Genomic DNA, 19,722 nt, shown 5'->3' with positions numbered 1-19,722 from the left:
TCAGATGATCAAAAGCCAAACAGGAAGAAAAAATACTGAGCTGTGTAAAAAAAGTTCCTATAATGCCTCACTCCTGCACAGACATGCAGACCAAGTGAACATGCTCAGTTAGTCAGCTTCCTGCTGATTGGCTCAGATCCACATTCCTAAGGGGGGGGGAGTGAGTTCTTAGCATTCTTGAGGGAGGGGGGAGCAGCAGAGAGGAGAGAGCTGAAAGCTGCGTGTCTGTGGCAGAGGAAAACAGACACAACTAACCTCTTTACAGAGAAGTCAGTGCAGCGTTTCTGTGAGTGCTTATGGTTGTAGTTACATAGACCTTTCTGATAAAGCTTACTTAGTTTTTACCTTTCCTTCTCCTTTAAATAGCTCCTAATGAATTGACCCCAGTATGTGTTGTCTGAAAATGAAAGGATACATAGATTGTAAGTAGAACTGAGGGGCCTTTAAGAGGGGCCTGGATGGGTTCTTGAACAAGCATAGTATCCAAGGCTATTGTGATACTAATATCTACAGTTAGTATTAATGGTTGTATATATAGTTTATGTATGTGAGTGTATAAATAGGTCAGTATAGGTTTGTGTGTGCTGGGTTTACTTGGAAGGGTTGAATTTGATGGACGTTTTTCAACCCTATGTAACTATGTAACAGGCACTGTATATGTAAAGTGCTGCTGAAGGGTTTGTAAGTTGTCTTTTTTTATTTCATGGAAAAAATACTTGTGGTTAGAAAAGGAAGTTTTGTTTATTCATGGGCCAAATAGGTAAAGCATTCTTAGTGGTGGTTGAGATTTGAATATTATATTATGATATGATATAAAATATGAAGAGAAATACAGTAAATGTGTGTATGAAACTGTGCTGTACTGAACTGGCATAATTTTTAGGTGAGAACTGTTAGCTTTTGTCTGATCCCTGTGCTATTTTCATGTTAAGTTCCAGAACAAACATTCACACCTTGAACAAACAAGCAGTTTAACCTGAAGAATGAGAGGCCTGCGTCACTATTGCAGATCATATGTTCCTTGTACAAAGTGTTTGTCTCACAGAAGTGTTAAGTCTTCGTTTTACTGAGTGCTGCACAACATAACGTGGGCACAATGGCAATGTTTGCTAGGATTGTGTGCCGACAGGGCAGTCTGTCAAGGACAAACAATCTGCTTCTTTTGGGTCAATTTAAAGATAATGTTTATTTCAAACATGGATTAAATAAACAAGAAATAGAACCTGCAATTGTAATGCAAACAACCGCATTTAAATATTTCCATTAGGCACAAAGTATAAATAAAAACAGCAAATCTGAACAGAAATATATATGGATTATAAGAAATGAAAAATTTGGCACAGTGTCTGCTTTATAACATTGATTTTACTTTATATTCTGGATCTAGGATTCAGGTTTAGTATTTGCCAAAGGCATATGCTTATAAGGCTAATACCACATGTCACAGGCCAAGAATCAGCCCCCATGCTGGGATCATGTTTCTTCCTTGCTTTATGCATTTTTGTTCCACAATTCACCACATATGCCTGCACCTGGGACAACACAATGGTTCTGGGTGCAGGCAAGGAAGAAGGCTGTTGCCAACATAGGAACTTATTCTTGGCAAAAAATCAGCCCTACATTTTAAAATTCAAATAAGGGCTTGGGTTTGGCCAAATATTTTGTGCAGGTTTTGGTATTTAGCCAAATCTAAAAATTATGGATTCAACACATCCCTAACTTTGTTTGATTGCATCTTTGCTAAGTGCTATGTAATTCATGCTGCTCATTGGTCTCCTGTTCATGTCTACTTATAGGGAAGATCATCGAGATTACAAATTGCCATTCTCTGAATGATGACTATTTGGCCAGCATAGGCCATCATCACCCTGAGTCACTGAAACTAAATCACTGTCATGACAGTGGCCAGTGTATTACAGATGAGGGTCTAAGACAGCTTTTCCAGAATTGCAAGGACTTTCTCAAGGTAATATTTTTTAAACAGTAACCATTTTTTGAATATATATATAGTGTGTATTAGTGCAAATCAAAAGAAAAATACTGTTCGGTACTTTCAGGTGCAGGTGCTCCAATAAGTATTTGTTTCCAAACACATTTCTGCACTTCCACTATATTGCCAATGTGTTCATCATAAAGAGAGGGGCATTGTACAATTCACATTCCCTGGTCCCCTGTTTAATTAGTAATTTTTAAATTAATAACCCTTCATATGGGGTTTGCTTTGACTTGATATGGTGGCTTGTCAGTTTTATGATCATAACTTTGTAACTAAAAACCCCTGTTTTTTTATATACATGCATAGATACTATATTACTAGTGAAACAGGGAACCAGAGAGTGTGCATTGATCAGTTCCCCTCTTTAAGTGTGGAATTTGTTTAGTAAAATAAGAGAATTTACCAGGGGTCGCAATACTTTTGAAAACACTAAGGCACTTATACCAAAACAGCTTAATTATATGCTTTTTTCCCACAACTGAGGCACCACAAAACAGGACATAGTTGAAGATGCATAGTACATTATCTGGAAACCCATTATCCAAAAAGCTCCGAATTACGGAAACCCTGTCTCCCATAGACTCCATTTTATTCAAATAATTCAGATTTTTAAAATTGATTTCTTTTTTTTGTAATACTACAACAATACCTTGTACTTGATCCAAACTAAGATATAATTAATCCTTATTGGGGGCAGAACAATCCTATTGGGTTAGATTAATGGTTTATTGATTTTTTAGTAGACTTAAGGTATGGAGATCCAAATTACGGAAAGATCCCTTATCCAAAATACCCTTGGTCCCGAGCATTCTGGATAATGGGTCCTATACCTGTAGTATATGAGAATAACAGAAATAGGTAAGAGAAAAACAGAAAGGTAGAGGACACAAGAAACATGATTAGGAGGAAAAGAAGAGAAAATGTTCAGGTTACTATGGGAACTACATTTACCACAAGAATATAAACACAATAGTGTGACTACTTTTAGCAATATCAGTATTGTGAAAACGGCACCTGCTTGATTTGTTTCCATTCCATCAGTTCAGATCTGATTGCTTATGACTAATTAAATTGTATTGAATAGATCTATAAAAGCTCCTGTTTTACTTTTTTAAAAGGATAACTAAAATCCAATTGTTCTATTGCTCTGTACTTACACATAAGGTCTCTGTACTTTTCACTACAGCCCTGTACAACTTAAGCAATGCCCCTTGAATTCCCCTGTCTACCTTTATGGTCCCAGCCATCAAATGGGGCAAATGGGTAAGGGGGTTAGGGTACTAAAATAACTTTTTATTGTTTAATTCCCATCTCTGAAGCCTTCAACAGATTGTTAGGGTAAGGAATGGGGCCATATCTTACCACCTCTTAATGCCAGTGCATTGCTGCACATGGAGGAATTGGGACAGACGTTTGGGGAGATCCTCTATACTTTAGGGTTGATTCATTAAATTTCGATAAGCGCTATCGCATGCTTTTTTGCGTTAAAATTGACATGAAAAAAACGTGATTCGCTAAAGTATTATCGCATGCGTTAAGTCGCATATCACGTCCATTAAATAGCGCACAACCGAATGTGTTAATTTTACCGCATTGCGTTAATTCTCGCGCAGAAATAATACCAACGCATGATTCACAAACACTTAGATGCGCTAAATATCGCATTAGTCTATGCGAAAATTAACACCTACTTAGGGCAGGCAGTAATTATAGAAAAGTACAGTTCATGAGCTTTTGGCAACACAAAATGGACTTTGCAGTGTGATTTATTCGAGTATGTGTTGGCCCTAGAGTGATGTAGCCTCCGGTTTGCAGGGAAATGGTCATTTTCAGAAAAGTAGTTTTACGAACGTAATGGTGTGTATGGCTAATATGGCGTGTGCGCGATAACTAGCGCACGTGCATTAATTAGCACGCGTTGCGTGAAATACTGCACGAAAATAGTCTTCGCGACTTAAATAACGCAAACAGCATCGCATCTAAATTAACGCAAGTATCCTTTTAGTGAATCATGCGTTAAGACACAAAAAATAAGACGCACTAAAAATGTAATGCATGCTATAAATAGCGCTCGTTTTAATGCACCTTAGTGAATCAACCCTTTTGTATCTAATCATGCACAGAAAAATATGAAAAGTTTTTTTTCTTGCCTTAGACACCCCAATATTTTTATTATTATTTATTTTATATAGTGTCTGTACTGTCTGTAGATGGTCATTTTATTGGCCTTTTAAGGATATTGTCATTTATTACTTTAAGTAACTAAAAAAGTGCTAAACTATTGAAAATACCTCCTTATAATTGTTTATATGAATTTCATCCTTGTTCCTGTTTATCAGAGGGAACTGCAGTCCTTTCTGGCTCTGCACCTTCCTCATTGACATATGCTGCTGAGGTAACTATGAAGCTATCGCCACCACCCAGAGTGTAAAGTGCAAGGAATGTGTAAAAAAAATGCACATATTTGTATTAGTGCACCTAGGATACATGGGGTTTTGCTGATCAGTTGTACTACTGTGCATATAATAAATTATGTTTCTGATATATTTCTCTATATCATGGAAAATATGCCATTTTTTTCTTCAAGTTAGTCCTTTATCTTGTCACTGAAGTGGAATTACACAAAAATTCAGGCAGACTTTAAAAAAATTGTCCTGAAACAACAAAAAGATTTCCTAGTTAAATTAAGATCGCTCTTCTGGATATGCCGCAGACAAAGTGTTTAAAAACAGGGTGGCATTTAAAGGGCACTCTTCATAGTAGAGTCAGTAACTACATCAAGGGTGGGTGTGATGGCATTTCAGGGTAGAGTTTAAGATGGTTATTGAGTTATTGAGACCCAGTCGGTAAAAATCTGGGATCTCTCATTCACAAATGGACAGGTAGCAAAACAATGTTATAGCAAAACTGTTTCCACCACCGAGGTATGGACTGATAGAGCCTGAATTCTGGTTCGAATCAATTTCACCCTTAATTCTGGTTGAAACTATACTGTTTTTTGGCAACAAATGCTCCTAGAGGGCCATGTTTTGTCATGCACATAGTGCCTACTAGGGGCATTTTCTGCCAAAAAAAGTATTTTCCCCCCCAAATGGAGAGTGACCTCCCTCTAGTTGCATGCAGCATAGTTTCCCTCTTTAAGGTGCCCTTGGAACCCTTATCCAGAAAACTCCAGGTCCCAAGCATTCTGAATAACAGGTCCCATACCTGTAATAATAAAACAGTATATTGTACCTGGGTACACATCAAGTTGCGCTTAAATGACATGTAAACGCCACAGACAAACATTTAATCAGTGAACAGCCTTTTTGAAATCTTTTAATACCTGCCACTCTGGCTGTCCAGAGGTTTCCTTCTACTCCTCTAAACTACTCGGCCCTCGCCCTCAGGAATTGGCTACTGGGCATGCTCAGTTTTTATTAGGTCAGATTGCTAAACACATCCTCCATTCTAGCAGCCAATCCATAAATGGCATTGCTGGTTCCCTTAGAAACTCAGCTCTATTTGTTTGCTCCTGTTTGTTTCTCCTAACCTCCTTTCCTGAGCTCAGTTTAACCATTACAGTTCTCAAACAAAGCAGAACTTTTATCAAAGACAATTCTGCCTATTTGAGCCTGCATTCTTGATGAAATTTATGCTGAATAAGGGTCTGTGTGTGTGTATGCTGTTTGCAGATTTAAATGTAACTGATGATGTGTCAGAATTAAAATGGCCACTGGGTGAAAAGCTGCTGTTTGTTTTTGGAAAATCTGATGGTGCTGGCAAATGGAGGGGAGATGTGCCAAACTATAAGTTGTAGAAAAATGTAGGTTTTACATGTCCTTTAATATGTGTTGGTGCATGGTTTCCAGCAGTTCATTGAGTACAAATACATAGCAAACAATGGGCTGTATCAACTCATACATTCACTTGTGGTGGAACACAAGTGCCACCGCAAGGGAACCCACAAGAACCTGTAAGAAACCTTAAATGGGACCTGTCACCTTAAGAAATTATTCCAAATTGTTTTGTATTGTGTTTGTCAAGCAAAATAAACTTTACTTACACTATATAATTATTTTAATCATAGAAGTATCAGGAAATATCTGTCCAAAGGCATTGGTATCAACAGCGGGGCTGTGCCTCCCCAAAGTATCTGTCCTTCTTTCCTATTTTATTTCTGTATCTCTGCAACAACATGGATCTCCTGCAACCCATATAGACTTCAGCGGGAGTAATACAACTTTATGCAGCCAGAGATTTAGTCCTGGGCACCTCTGTATATAGTGTACATAGTGATAGTCTCCCCAATCCTGTGAGACAAGCAATGAATTCTATACCTCTGGCTTCCCAAAAGTTTTTCTATTACTCATGGTGAGGTCTAAGGGGTTCCATTCAGATACGGAAATATGGGGTAGAATCTAAAAGGTATTGTGCAAATCACATTGTTTCCCAGAACTGCCAAGGGCAGGTCATTGGGACAAGATTAGCATGAAGATCATATAATTTATCATGGTAATGAATATTTTGATACATTCAGATGAATAGGAGGATAGATTGGCTTAGGGTTGAAAAAAAGCAAAATGAGCATGACTGAGTATGCTGAGTAAGCAGAAGGGTTGATAATTAGAGAAACAAAATAAAGTAGGCCCTATGTCTGGATTGATTCTTTAACATTTGCTTTACATCAGCCTTTATGTCCATATTTATTTTTTTCTTTATCACTCCTTTATTTCCTTTTTTTATACCCTCACAAAGTGTTTGGATGTAATGCAGTGCTAAATACATACATTTTTTTCCAGAGTGATTTTGTTACTTGTCTGGGGTTACTGTAGTGCTCAAAATGCATGTAGTATGTCAGGGTTAATGCAATGCTCATCACATTTTTTATTGTGAATTGACTGGCATGGCTGATGCTAAGGGTGAAGACACACACAGCTACTAGTAGCAGCTACTTGTCGTGGCTACTAAAAAAGACAATGCTGATTATTTACTGATAATTGTCTCTACGTGTGTTTTAAAAGAGGCTATTCTTAGTATTGTCTATGGCAGAGTATTTTCTGGAGTTTAGTAACTGTGAAAAGTAGCTGCTACTACTAGCCCAGTGTGTCTTCACCCTAAAACAAAATGAAATTATCCATGTTGTATCCAAGTTAATTATTGGTTTGTCTGGGGTTAATCTAGTGTTTAGTGGTAAAGTGCAGTGCCATTTTGTAAAGTGATAAGTTATAAACATATGTGGGGTTGATGCAAAATAAAATTACCAATGTTGTAAAGTAAAGTTACTTGTTTGTCTGGGGTTAATATAGTGTTCAGTGGCAAAGTGAAGTGCCAAATGAGGCATAGTAAAAACATTTTGACATAGCCAATTTTCAGGGCTGCATGCATTTTTTGGGGCCCCAATTTACACATTCGCCTTGGCACCATACTTTGTTGAGACAGCCTTCTATGTGGTAAATATATGGCTGATATGTGATAAGTAGTGACTTTTTTAAAGTGTTTAAGTTATGGGTAACATCTATATACCAAGTGCAATGCTTTTGCCAGTGTCTGTTCGGAGTACATTCTTCCTGTATGCAGCTATTTAGTTAAATGCAGAACAGAGGTAATGACTTTGTAAAAGTTTCCTGCAAGAAAAAGTCTCAGGTGCTGCAAAGTAATGGCAGCCACACCCGTGCCACAGCCACTGAGGTTTGAAGAGAGTTCACGTGCTTATTTACAAAAGAAAACCACATCCTGGAACCAAACCTGGCAGGCAATACTGTGAGATTATATAGGCTAGCACTGAGAAACCAGGGACGTCACAATTGGGTCAGTTGTAATGTTAGAACTTTGCTTTAAATACCTGCTTATTAAACCGCTCTCACTTTATCAGCCTGTATTTATAGAACAGTTACTTTATCCCATTTTTATTATTTTTTTGTTTACTGCAATGACTGCAGTTATTCATTTGATGACATGAATTTGTCTAAAAAATTATTAAATCCTAAATAAAAATACAATACTTACAATGTAAGTTTTGCAGTATTTTAGAACATATTTACATAGCAAAGAACTGACAAAAACAGGGAAAGTTTTTGCTCGCCTGAATTATTCATCAGTATTATTTACAGAGTGGTAAAATAGTAAAAAAATGTATTATTATACTTAAATGTTGTAAACATTTTTTTGCCAAATAAGTGTTAATAACTGTTAGAAATATTGTAATTCTTGGATTCCCCAGTCTAAATTTTCAGACTGTAGTTTGAAAAAAGTCTCTGAATTATAAAATGCAACTTGCAGAATATTCTAATGTGTAATGCTGTATATTTACATTATGTTTCCTTTTTGTTTAAGCCATATAGAAAAGTAATATTATAATATCAGCTTCTTTAGGGAACAGCCTTCTGAATGAAATGAAAATGTTTTCTCAACTGTAGGAACTGAAGATAACGAACGTTAGTGGCCCGAGGTTTGCGGGAGATGCCATCTTATTCCATGCCAGCAGTTATTGCAGAAAGCTTACCTCTGTTGATATAAGCTGGACTGCAGCAACTGACAACGGAGTTATTACTCTTATAGACTCCAGTCCACAGTAAGTACTGAAAAACCAATGAACAACGCAAAAAAAAAACAAAAACCCCAGACAACAATATCATAATATTTCTAAAAGGTATTCCAGCATAGACCATGTTTTGATCATCTGAGTTGGTATTAACCAGTGGTCCCCAACCAGTGGCTCGTGAGCAACATGTTGCTCCCCAACCCTTTGGATGTTGCTCCCAGTGGCCTCAAAGCAGGTGCTTATTTTTTTATGTCATTTGATGACATGAATTTGTCTAAAACAATATTAATCAAGCCTTAATAAAAAATACAATACTTACAATCTAAGTTTTGCCTGAATTCCTGGCTTGGAGTCAAGTTTTGGTTGCATAAAAATCAGGTGTACTGCCAAACAGAGCGCTACCAAATAACTGATTACAGCCCCTTTTTTGCACCCCATGAACTTTTTCTTATGGTTGTGTTACTCCCCAACTCTTTTTATATTTGAGTGTTGCTCAGAGATAAAAAAAAAGGTTGGGGATCCCTGGTATAATCTATTAGTCACCTGCCTGCCGTTTATTAATGTAATATAGAGATAAGCTAACCAATGGGGTTTAAGCCTGATTAAGGTTTTATTAGGCCAGCATGAGATAAGTGTTAACGAAGAATATAAATATGTGCACATGCATTGTAATTTAGCATTTTGCCTGAAATTGTAATTTCTTTATTTTACTTGCAGAGTGCAAAATCTTTCTGTGAATGGCTGTAAGATTACAGATCATGCTATCACTGCCCTTGTGCAGAAGCATTCAAAAAGGTATGAATGGTCAATATCTTGCACTTACCTTCCCATGTGTGTTTATTAGGAAGCACAACAACTATTATAGTTTTACTCAATTTTACTTGTAATTTATTTCTTAATATATCATCTCATCTGAAAATTGTATATAGCTTTATAGGCAATATTTGTTTCAAAGATTTTAATTGAGTAGAACTATGGAGAGTACCGTGTTTAAAGTTGAGCCAAATAGCAGCATCAAGGATCTTGGATATATTTGTTTTGTAGGCTTGTTACCAGTTGTAAGCACACTGTAATAACCACAAATAGCAAAGCATGCTTTGGGTGGCCATACGCAGGCCGATAAAAGCTGCTGATGGTCAGAGTCGGCAGATTATCGGCCCATGTATGGGGCCCTCAGAAGGGACCACCTGACTCATATCTGTCCGAAAACTGGCCAGATGTTGATCAAGCAGGTTTAAAAATCCTGTCAGGACTAGAAGCGTATGAGCACGTTGATGCGGTTCTGTCCCAACAGCCTGTTTCCTGCCACACTGAGCACACTGAGCATGTGAGTAAGTTTTTAAAAAATATGGAATGGTAAAATGTAATTGATAACATGGGCAGGCCTATCATTTTGGATACATGAATGGCAGATTGAAGCTTAACACCTTTTAAAAACCCTGTGGTGCCTGTTTTGATGCGTTTTAGTAATACCCTATAGAATGCTGAAATCTGATTGGGTGACATAAAGGGGCATAAGAAATACAGGGCCATTGCACATGTTTTTTAATTTTGCATTAGATAATAGCATGTCCAAATGCATAAAGAACAATGTCACAACCAAACAAATGGACAAACATTCATCTTTCTATATAAGATATATTATGTTATTGTTGCTTGCATTATGACAGCTTAATGATTAAAACATGAATTTATATTTTTAGTTCTTTTGCTATACAAGATCTTTCTGCCAGTCTGTTGCACTAATGGATACACTGATTACTTGATGAATTGTGCTGTGGCAAAGTACTGCTTCCACTTTCTTTTAAAAAGCAGGCCTGATTCATTACTTAGTGTGTACCTCTTGGGTTGTCCTTCTCAGAAAAATGACTCAACTGAAGACTGCAGACAGATATGCTTCGAAATTCTTTAGCCTGGAAGGGTAGCATTATATCTATATATAATCTGCTGGGATATATCCATTTTGCTTTTTCCCTCCACTATTTCCAAACCTTTCCAAGTTCATCATTGTTAATTCATAAACTATCATTAATAGTGATATTAAACCTTCTCTAAATCTCTTTCCATATTTACAATGTTGTAAATATACAAAGAATGATTCCACAAATGCTGCTCATTAGCCCTAGGTGGGTATGCCATGAATTACCCATGACATACCCTTTGTAATAGGGGTTTTGGTGTAATATGTTATTTTCATAATTTCATAACGCAAGGACAAAGACCCATGGAGTGTCCTGCCTTGATGTGCCATTTAATACTGGAGGTTCCAATACTTTATAGTAGATAACTAGATCCGACTATCACAATGCAGCAATTATTATTAAATTCCCTTAGAAATAAGGAACCATCATTTTCCAGATTAAGGGAAGTTGCACTCAGGGAGATTACAAGGGTTTTGACAATGGCACAATTTTTAGCTTGGCACCTGGATGGCCAAATACTTGCAATTGCTTCTCTATTGACTTTAATGATAATCACTCACTGCTGTGTTATAAGTCATAATTGCCTGACCCATGAGTGCACCAGCAGCATTTTGTTTTGTTACACGTTCCTTAGTTAACACTGATTCTTACAACTTTGTATGCATTACTTTATGAACCTTATGGGGCTGATTAATCAAAGTACGACTTCGAATCCCGAAATGGGTAAAATTCGGATTAGATACGATAATTTTTGATGATTGCAAATATCATGAAAATGCTTACGAAAAAATCGTATTAGTCACAATAATATCGTATTGGCGATTCGAAAGTCACAAAATTTTCTTATCCGAACGATCGTAAATGGCGGGAAAACCTTTCTGAATTTGATCCTTCAGTGCATGATTTTGTAAGCCTCCCATAGGACTCAATGGCACTCTGCAGCTCCAACATGGCCCAAGGAAAGTCACGATAACGAAGCTTGAATGAATCCAAAACTTTTGTACTCGGCGCGTACTCGGCGCGTACTTCTGCTTTGTGTGAATAAGAAAGGATAAATAGATTGTAAGCTCCACTGACTGCTGCACAAAATGCTTGGTATAAGGCATCTGCAATAAACAAAAGCATATCCATCATTTTTCGAATGGGAAAGTAAATGTATTTTAGAGCTCAGGTGGTTTTCCTATTACTAGTTATCTTGAAAATTGCAAATTTAAATTCTGGTAAGGAAAATATCAAGTAGCACTGTCTTGCTTCACATGACATTTACATTCCACTACTAATGCATTTTTCTTTCTCAACAGTCTTGTTAAATTAGAAGTATTTGGTTGCCATGCACTCACTGCCAGATGCCTGTGCACTGTGGCCACTGAATGTGTATATCTGCAGTGCTTGAACATTGGCAGACTACCAAAATTTACTGATGTATGTTTAGCAAAGATAGCATCAAGCCTCAACAAACTGACTACACTCAATGTGACAGGGCTTAATGTGGTAAGGATTGTCCCTTAATTTCTACTCTCTATACTTTTCTACTCTATACTTTGTTTCTATAACTGTCACTCTGACCAATCCTAGCAGGCAACTATTGAACTTTTTTGTCACTTTTTACCTTTCTGAATTCATAGATATTTCTCATCAGTTATGTAGTTCTCATTAAGTTATGTTGTAAACAAATATTTTGTGACTTCTTGAGCTAGTCAATTTTCTTTTACTTGTATTATCAAAAATACCAAGAACTCCTTAACTGTGTTGTAAGTGGCTTTGTTCTTTTCCTTCTTTTTTGTAACAATCCTTTTATATAATAGTTCTTTATATTTATTTAAGCTTTATCTTTAAAATTAATGAATAAAAAATATTTACTGGCACTTTACCTTTTGAAAGGCTCCTAGTTATCCAAAATAATTAAATGTCAATTTAGGATGAAAAGGAAAATGTACAATCTTGTCTGTAATGCATGAATATAAAAATAAATCAAATACACTTTGATATTATCCAATGCAGCAGTGATTTTAGCACCATAGAAAACAACAAAATGAATTCTGTACTGGGCTTATTAGCATGTACATAAATAAAAATTTGATCAGACTTGCACACATGCACTGCCACATCACTGTTGGTGACAAAATCATCACAAGTTACATAGTGCTTTATAGTAATATATAACAAACAGAGGCTGATGTCACAATCCCTGCTCCTCACCATGAAGTGTTGTCCCAAGCCAGTTGCCTTCATAGTTACTGAATGGCCGGAACTATGGGAATACTTACAAAAGTGGCAAGTGCCTAGTGCCCCAAACTCCACTGCGCACTAGGCATGTGCCTCTTCTGCCTACCCTCAGTTTCGGCCCTGAACAGAGGTCTTCTCAAAATCTGCTCAAAATCTCTCACTGTGCCATAGTCCTTATACATATATTGTACATTATACACCAGTTCATCTTTTTAATGTTTTAATATACCGTAGAGTCTGAGAGCATGATATGCATGAGTCCCTGTGTATTATACATTTCTTGTATGATGCCTTCTATCACTTTCATTAACCCCAGAAAGTTCTTAAGCCTGATAAGAAATTCAATGTCTCTGACTCTAACATGTCTCTTTTTTTAAAATATTTTTATTAAACATAACCCGGTATATTTGTTCTAGGTTAGAGACCGGTCAGTTCATCATATTGTGAAACAGTGTTTAAAGCTTGAAAATCTCACTCTCAGTTCATGCTCTCAAGTAACAGATGTAAGCTTGGTGGAAATTAGCACTTACCTTCCAACTATCAAGTAAGTGTATGATGCAGAACAGGTGTGGGATGAATGCTTGGGAAGTGTGGCTAAGGAAAGCAAATCTTGCTGTGAATTCTTCATTTTAAAGAACCATAACTATGGAAAGTTCTTTTTTAATAAATATTTTTCTGTTTCTGAGTTTTCTGACATGGGTGGCTTTTTACATATAAGTTATTATGCGCTTAATTCACTTGCCAGCAGGGTTGCCATAAGTAACCTAGGGGCCTTCTTCTTCCCAGGGAATCCCAATTATTAGCCCAGTAGTTTTATATATATATATATATAATTTTTTTTATTTTTTTTATGGTAAGTTGAAAGTGTTTTTGTGGTATTTTTTCTAAAATATTTTAAAAGGCACTATATAGGTTAACTTTTGCAGCCTGCAAACCACTCTTTTCCCAGGGCCACGACAAGCTGTCTCTCAGTGATAACTGGGCTATGACTGCACAAGGTGAAGCCCCACACTATGTGATGGTAGAGTTGGATAATTCTCAGCATATCTAAAACAACAGGGCTACAGGCCACAAAAAGGGTAATCTCTGGCCCCCTTTTGCCCTTGCTCTTTTTTTTTGTTTGTTTGTTTTTACAAATAAATGGTACCAGAAGGTGAATTAAGAGGAAAAAAAAACACTTATGAACAGAGACAAAATTTTACATCAGTTTTTCAAATTTACTAATATTTCAAATTTCCTGAGTGTCCTGAACATCAAACTAATTTTAAACATGTATTGATAGAGTTTTTATTGTTAACTGATAAAGCTTTGAGAGCCTAACAACTACAATAAGTGGTGGGTTAAAAAATTAAGTTAGTAATCTATGGAATCTTCATTATTTTTCTTTCTGCAGATATCTTGATGTAAGTGGCTGCAAGAAGGTATCAGATATAGGCATCCAAGCATTGGCTAGAAGCTGTAAACAAATTAACCATCTTGATCTTAGTTCTACAGGGGTAGGAAAGAGAGGGTGAGCTTTTTTTCTGTTACTGCATAAATATGTATATGTATGCATTTTTGGTTTTGCTGGAATCATACATTTAAAATACAGCATGTAAAAATGTTCACATCAATAATTGGCTACAATTGCCACACTATATTAGACACACACATTTTAATATGTATGATATTAGTATGCATATTGTAGCATGTTTTGCAAATGGAGAAACCCTTCAAAAGGGTTAAAGCAGCTCCATGTTACAGAATTGGTTACTGCTAATCAAAACTAGTGGCCTTCAGGCAATGGTGTTACTGTTTCGACCCAGTTACCGAACAATGCTGTTTAGGCTTTACACATTATTACATTTGCCTGTTATTCAATGGGAGCTACATTGTAGTGAATGTCTTGGGAAAACATATTTTTACAAAATGCATCAGTTAATTGTACTCCTCCAGCAGAATCCAGAATTTTTTATATTTAATTTTGAAATTTGGGGGCTAGCCATTTTCTTACTTTGAGTGCACGTAATCTATTGACATGGGTTGCTTAGGGAACCCTGGAGCTACATACAGGGATCCCTGGGATCAATAGACACACTTTGCTCTATTCAAAGAAAAAGATGGGTAGTAGCCAAAGGTACCAAGCCCACCTATGTGGAAATGCAGAAAGTGGCTTTAGATGCAAGTAACCTTAATGAATGGAGTTTATTAGAGAAACAACTGCAGGAAAATTTACATGACCCAGACTGTGGTGCCACTTCATAAATGCACCCTATTAGCTAGTAGTGTTTTATTGTCATTGTATCTGTCTAAACTGTTCAATGAAAAGAAAGGTTCAGTGGGATTTAGGTTTGCATTTGTATCAACCTTTTCCTGTGTTGCAGGTGTGTTTTCTGATTTATCTCCTAGAATTATGTTTTATTGCTAATTAGTTGATTAAACCTTTTGAAAAGAAGAAAGCATCTTGACAGAGCAAGCATGCGTCACACTGTATTCCTTGATAACAGCATTACTGGCAGCCTTTGTAATGTAGGAGTTGTTTTTTTCTTCCCCGCTCCATCATTTCAGGGGCTAAGAGTGCACTAATTAAAATACAGAGATGAGAAAAAGAGCATAAGAGCTTTTCAGAACATTTTCAATTTTCATTTATGGATAACACTACATTAAAATTCTAGATTGTGTAAGCAGCTCTGCCATGGAAACTTAAATCTTTGCCTTCTACACAGAATAATTTAATCACAGGGGAGTTAACAACAACAACCACCCCCTTCATAGCTAAATTGTAAATACTTCATATTAATAGATGTACCTCCTGTGATCTTTGCCCCAGGCTTAGAAATAAACTTAAGGCAAGAACACCAGCTGTTATACGAAAACAGGATTTTCCTCTATTACATGTAAAGGTAACCAGCATGCTGTGTCCCATTTTTCCATTTCAGGCCAGTTCCTTGCTGCATTTGTGTAGAATAAATGTACTATAGCTGTATGCACATGTAGGTTCACGATTTGGTAGCATAGGCACATCTCCTGCCCAGTTGCCTCCACTGACCACAATATGTTGCAATAACCAGTTTGTGGCAACTCTGTCTCCCCATGACAAATGCCAGAAATTATCTCCAAACAAAGTCAAAGAAAAATTCTTTGGAAACGATACATGTGAACATTGTTTTGCCAACCATTTTAGTCAAGTCAGCTATCCATCTCACCACAAATGATTTAAGTCACTTTTTAGTCATTCTGTCTACAAATTCCAAACTCTGTTAACTTTTGTATTATCTTTGCACACATTCTTACTACTGAGTTGTGATCTAATGAGCTGTTCAGCTGTATAATTAAAAAATACCAAGTGCCATTCAGTAACTCCAGAATTTATCTGACACCTATCTTACATTTATAGTTGTGTGACCGAGACACTAGATGACGCTTGACATATCATTGTTCTCTGCTTTCATACATTATATGGTGTTTTCAAAAAATGTACATTTACAAAAATTAGGTGATTATGCAAAAGTAGAGGCAGGAACTGTGCTTGTTTACATACCCTTATGAAAATCTAAAGTAACTATGCAACATGACTAGAGAAATACAATTTTAATATTACTGCACATTTTACACTTTGTTATGATAGATATAATACTTAGCACTTCACATAACTATGGTACATTTACCATTTGTGGATATATAGATGACATTCACATGCTAGGCTATGCTCCAGATTAGGTAATATCATAGTACAGAGAATGTTTTGCTTTCTTTTTTTTATGTTCCATTCAAATAACAATGAACAAAACTGCTGTACATTAAGTGTCATGGAACCGCATAAAGGTAAAACTGAAAATGAAATGACAAATAACCACCTTGCCAATACAGAAAAACCAACTCACAGACTTCTGTCTCCAGCCTACACATATAATTAACTTTAAAATGACAATCCTAATTAATCATTTATTCATAATTGTTTTATTATAAATTCATTTTCATCAGAAGCATTTACTGCTATTTCTATTAAGATCATAATATGGCCTATTAATAATGTTAATTCAAAAAGCTTCAAGCTTTTCCCACAGAGCACTAATACAGACATAGCTACTAGTGCAAGTACTATGGGTTGATATTCACATGGGGTTGAAGGGGTTTTGTGTGAGAAGAAATTGTGGGGTAGTCTTCTGTTATTGGGTTCTTTGTAGGAGAGATATACAGTATATGTAACACAATTATATATTTGGTAAATATAGTAATAAATAAAACAAAAATTTCTACTTTTACACTAGTGAAATGTTTTTATCTATTGTGGGGCGCTAGGTAGATCATTATGCATCACACTATACTGTACTATAGTACAGATAAGCTTGAAATGCCAAAGCTGACATAATAATGGGTAGGTTCCTTACGGTAGTTATTTAAAACTCAGTCATCATATAAACCTAGCATAAGTGTGTGTTATAAACTGTAAAGTTTAAAATGTTGTAACATTATAGTATTGCCTTGTAGACATACATATTTAATTAATCAAATGTGGGTTGTCTTTCAGCATTAAAGATTCTTGAATGGGCTAACACATTTCTCTCATGTTTCTACTGCAGGGTGTGCTTGCTAGCCAGCTATTGCTACGCCAGTCTGGAATGCCTAAAGCTCAGCTTCTGCAAGGACGTTACAGCTGATGCTATTGAAAAGCTCTGCAAAAACTGTAAACGGTAATACAGTGGGAGATGGCAAAAACAGACAGATGTATGATTTATCCATATAATTGAGAAACTCAAATCTTTTTAGAATAATGCAACTTTTTAGATTTATGTAACCAACGTAGGACTTCATATAAAAGCAGGAGGGGTCAGAAAGTCAGAATAGATCATGTACAGCTGGAATGTCTAATCTACCCTCATGATATGCCCAGCACTGGTCCATCTTCAATAATCAACCCCCTTTGTATTGCTCTTCTGTTACACACTTAGGGGTATATTTATCATGCTGTGTAAAAAGTGGAGTGAAGCATTAACGGTGATGTTGCCCAGGGCAACCAATCAGCAATTAGATTTCAACAGTTAGAAAATTAAAGCAAAGCATCTGATTGGCTGCTATGAGCAACATCACCAATAATGTTTTACTCCATTTTTTACACAGCATGATAAATATACCCCTTACTGTGCTCTGAGAGCAATATATTTTTGGAAAAATCTCCAACACTACAGAGGGACTGGTGCTGGTTATATCATGGGACCAATGTGCTCTGCGCAGTGGGAGAATGTTCAGTGCACAAACCATTGCATAAAAGTGATTTCATTTTCAGCTTTGTCCCTCAGACCTTTACTTCTGTCTGAAACAATGCATTTAACAAGATTTTTGCTGCCTTTGTGCATTCTCTTGGCTATGGAGGGGCAGTAATATGCCCCGGAAATTAAAATAATCTTTTGAATTTGAAAAGTCATTGTTTTTATTGTCAGTTAGCCAGATTAATAGAAAGACACCCAAAACCTGCTACCACACTGCTGTTCTAATATGCAATATCTATTATTTGTGTACCTTTCTTTAGGTTGAAGATGCTTCATTTATATGGCTGCCGTATTTCTCCTGATCTTGATTACATCAAAAAATTCAGCAAAAGCTTCAAGATTTTTCATGATTTATCTGTCCCAGCTGCAAATATTTTAGGTGAATAAAAAAGAAATAAAAACTGCTCATTGGATCTTCTGTAATTTTTTATTGTAGAATATGACTAGTATGATTATGACTATTAGGGGTATAATTATAACTCATACTAGTATATAAATAAACCTGAAGTTATAATTGGCCAGTAAATAGCTGCAACAGTCAGGGGCATAACTACAGAGGAAGCAGACCCTGCAGTTGCCCTTAAGTGTAGGGGGGCCAGTAAAGACCTAATTAATGAACAATTTCAATATATCTTGGTAGAATAGGTCAACTCAGTTTGTGTGGGAGTGTGCATTCTGTTAGCCAATGCAGCCTTAAAACTGAAATTGTTAATGTACCATAAATGATCGTAGAGCTTCTATTAAAACTGTTTTATTTATCTATGTATTTCTTTTTAAATATCCCAGACTAAAGGAGCAACATGGATACAACTACGATTCTTGGTTAACTGCAATGCCAAACTCCATAAGAAAGGTGCAGTGCAACATTAGGGAGGACATTTATTAACATTCAGATTGTCGTGGCTTTTTTTAAAACCATGTATGCATCTAATATACACAGAGGATTTTAACTATTTCCACATGTGTAGGCAACATAGATACTGATATGTGCTGTAAATACTGCAATATGAAAAATAATACATAGAAGAAGTAACTGGCAATCAAAATATAAAAGTATAATTGTCTCGGTATAATTATGTGCAGGTAACATCACTAAAACAATAGGTTCCAATTATCCATTAAATCTTATTCCCTCTAATTGGGTAATTCATCTAAGCTGCTGTGCAACTTCTTTAACACTAGCATCATATGGACTACAAAAAAACATCTGATGCAATGTACTTACCAATAAAATAGCATATAAGCTATGTAGAGCCAAATTACCGAAAGATCCCTGAAAACACCAGGCCCCAAGCATTCTGGATAATAGATCCTATACCTGTATATGTTTTTGATTGATGACAATCTCTGTTTTTGTTTATTTTAATATACCTACAATTTTTTTACCTTTTCAGTGTTCAGTGACATTATTGTTATTATTGTTCTGAATTGTTTGTATGTAATGCCCAATAGGTGTGATGCTTACTGGGGCAAATATAATAAAAAGTGGAAAGTTTGGCACTTTACTAACCCATAGCAAACAATAAGCAAGTTGCATTTACTGTTTGAAAACACATATCTGATTGGTTGATATACGTGCTACTTCTGGGCAAATTTTGTACCTTCTATTACATTACCTTGCCTTTTGAGGCTTACAGATATTAAGGACAGCTAGTCCCTTAAGGCAAGTATAAACATGTGTCAGTGCATAAATATGTTGGAGGATTTCTCATGTACAGCAGCACAATGCTGCTAAAGGAGCAGGCAAAAATCTGCTCCTCCTTTTCCCTCTAATCTAATCCTCTTCCACTGTTGGCTTATGCTTGT

General features: G+C 36.2%; 1 protein-coding gene across 2 annotated transcripts in view; it reads left to right on the top strand.

Moving 5' to 3' along the window:
- The window catches only part of LOC100492437, a 146,279-nt gene extending 127,036 nt beyond the window's left edge, over positions 1-19,243 (top strand). Inside the window, exons 7-15 of one of the 2 annotated variants that reach the window (XM_002934976.5) lie at positions 1,797-1,966; positions 8,395-8,549; positions 9,237-9,314; positions 11,743-11,932; positions 13,084-13,211; positions 14,061-14,177; positions 17,230-17,340; positions 18,177-18,295; positions 18,703-19,243. In XM_002934976.5, the coding sequence (XP_002935022.3) occupies positions 1,797-1,966; positions 8,395-8,549; positions 9,237-9,314; positions 11,743-11,932; positions 13,084-13,211; positions 14,061-14,177; positions 17,230-17,340; positions 18,177-18,295; positions 18,703-18,707 (1,073 nt within the window). In that variant the 3' untranslated portion in view covers positions 18,708-19,243. Of the gene's footprint in view, positions 1-1,796; positions 1,967-8,394; positions 8,550-9,236; positions 9,315-11,742; positions 11,933-13,083; positions 13,212-14,060; positions 14,178-17,229; positions 17,341-18,176; positions 18,322-18,702 lie in introns of those variants that run through there. The other variant, XM_031890921.1, reaches the window with a different exon arrangement.
- Positions 19,244-19,722: the final 479 nt, after the last annotated feature.

This window comes from Xenopus tropicalis, chromosome 1 (genome assembly GCF_000004195.4).
Source record: "Xenopus tropicalis strain Nigerian chromosome 1, UCB_Xtro_10.0, whole genome shotgun sequence".
Classification (NCBI taxonomy): Eukaryota; Metazoa; Chordata; class Amphibia; order Anura; family Pipidae; genus Xenopus; species Xenopus tropicalis.
This window is presented reverse-complemented; position numbering and strand designations above follow the sequence as displayed.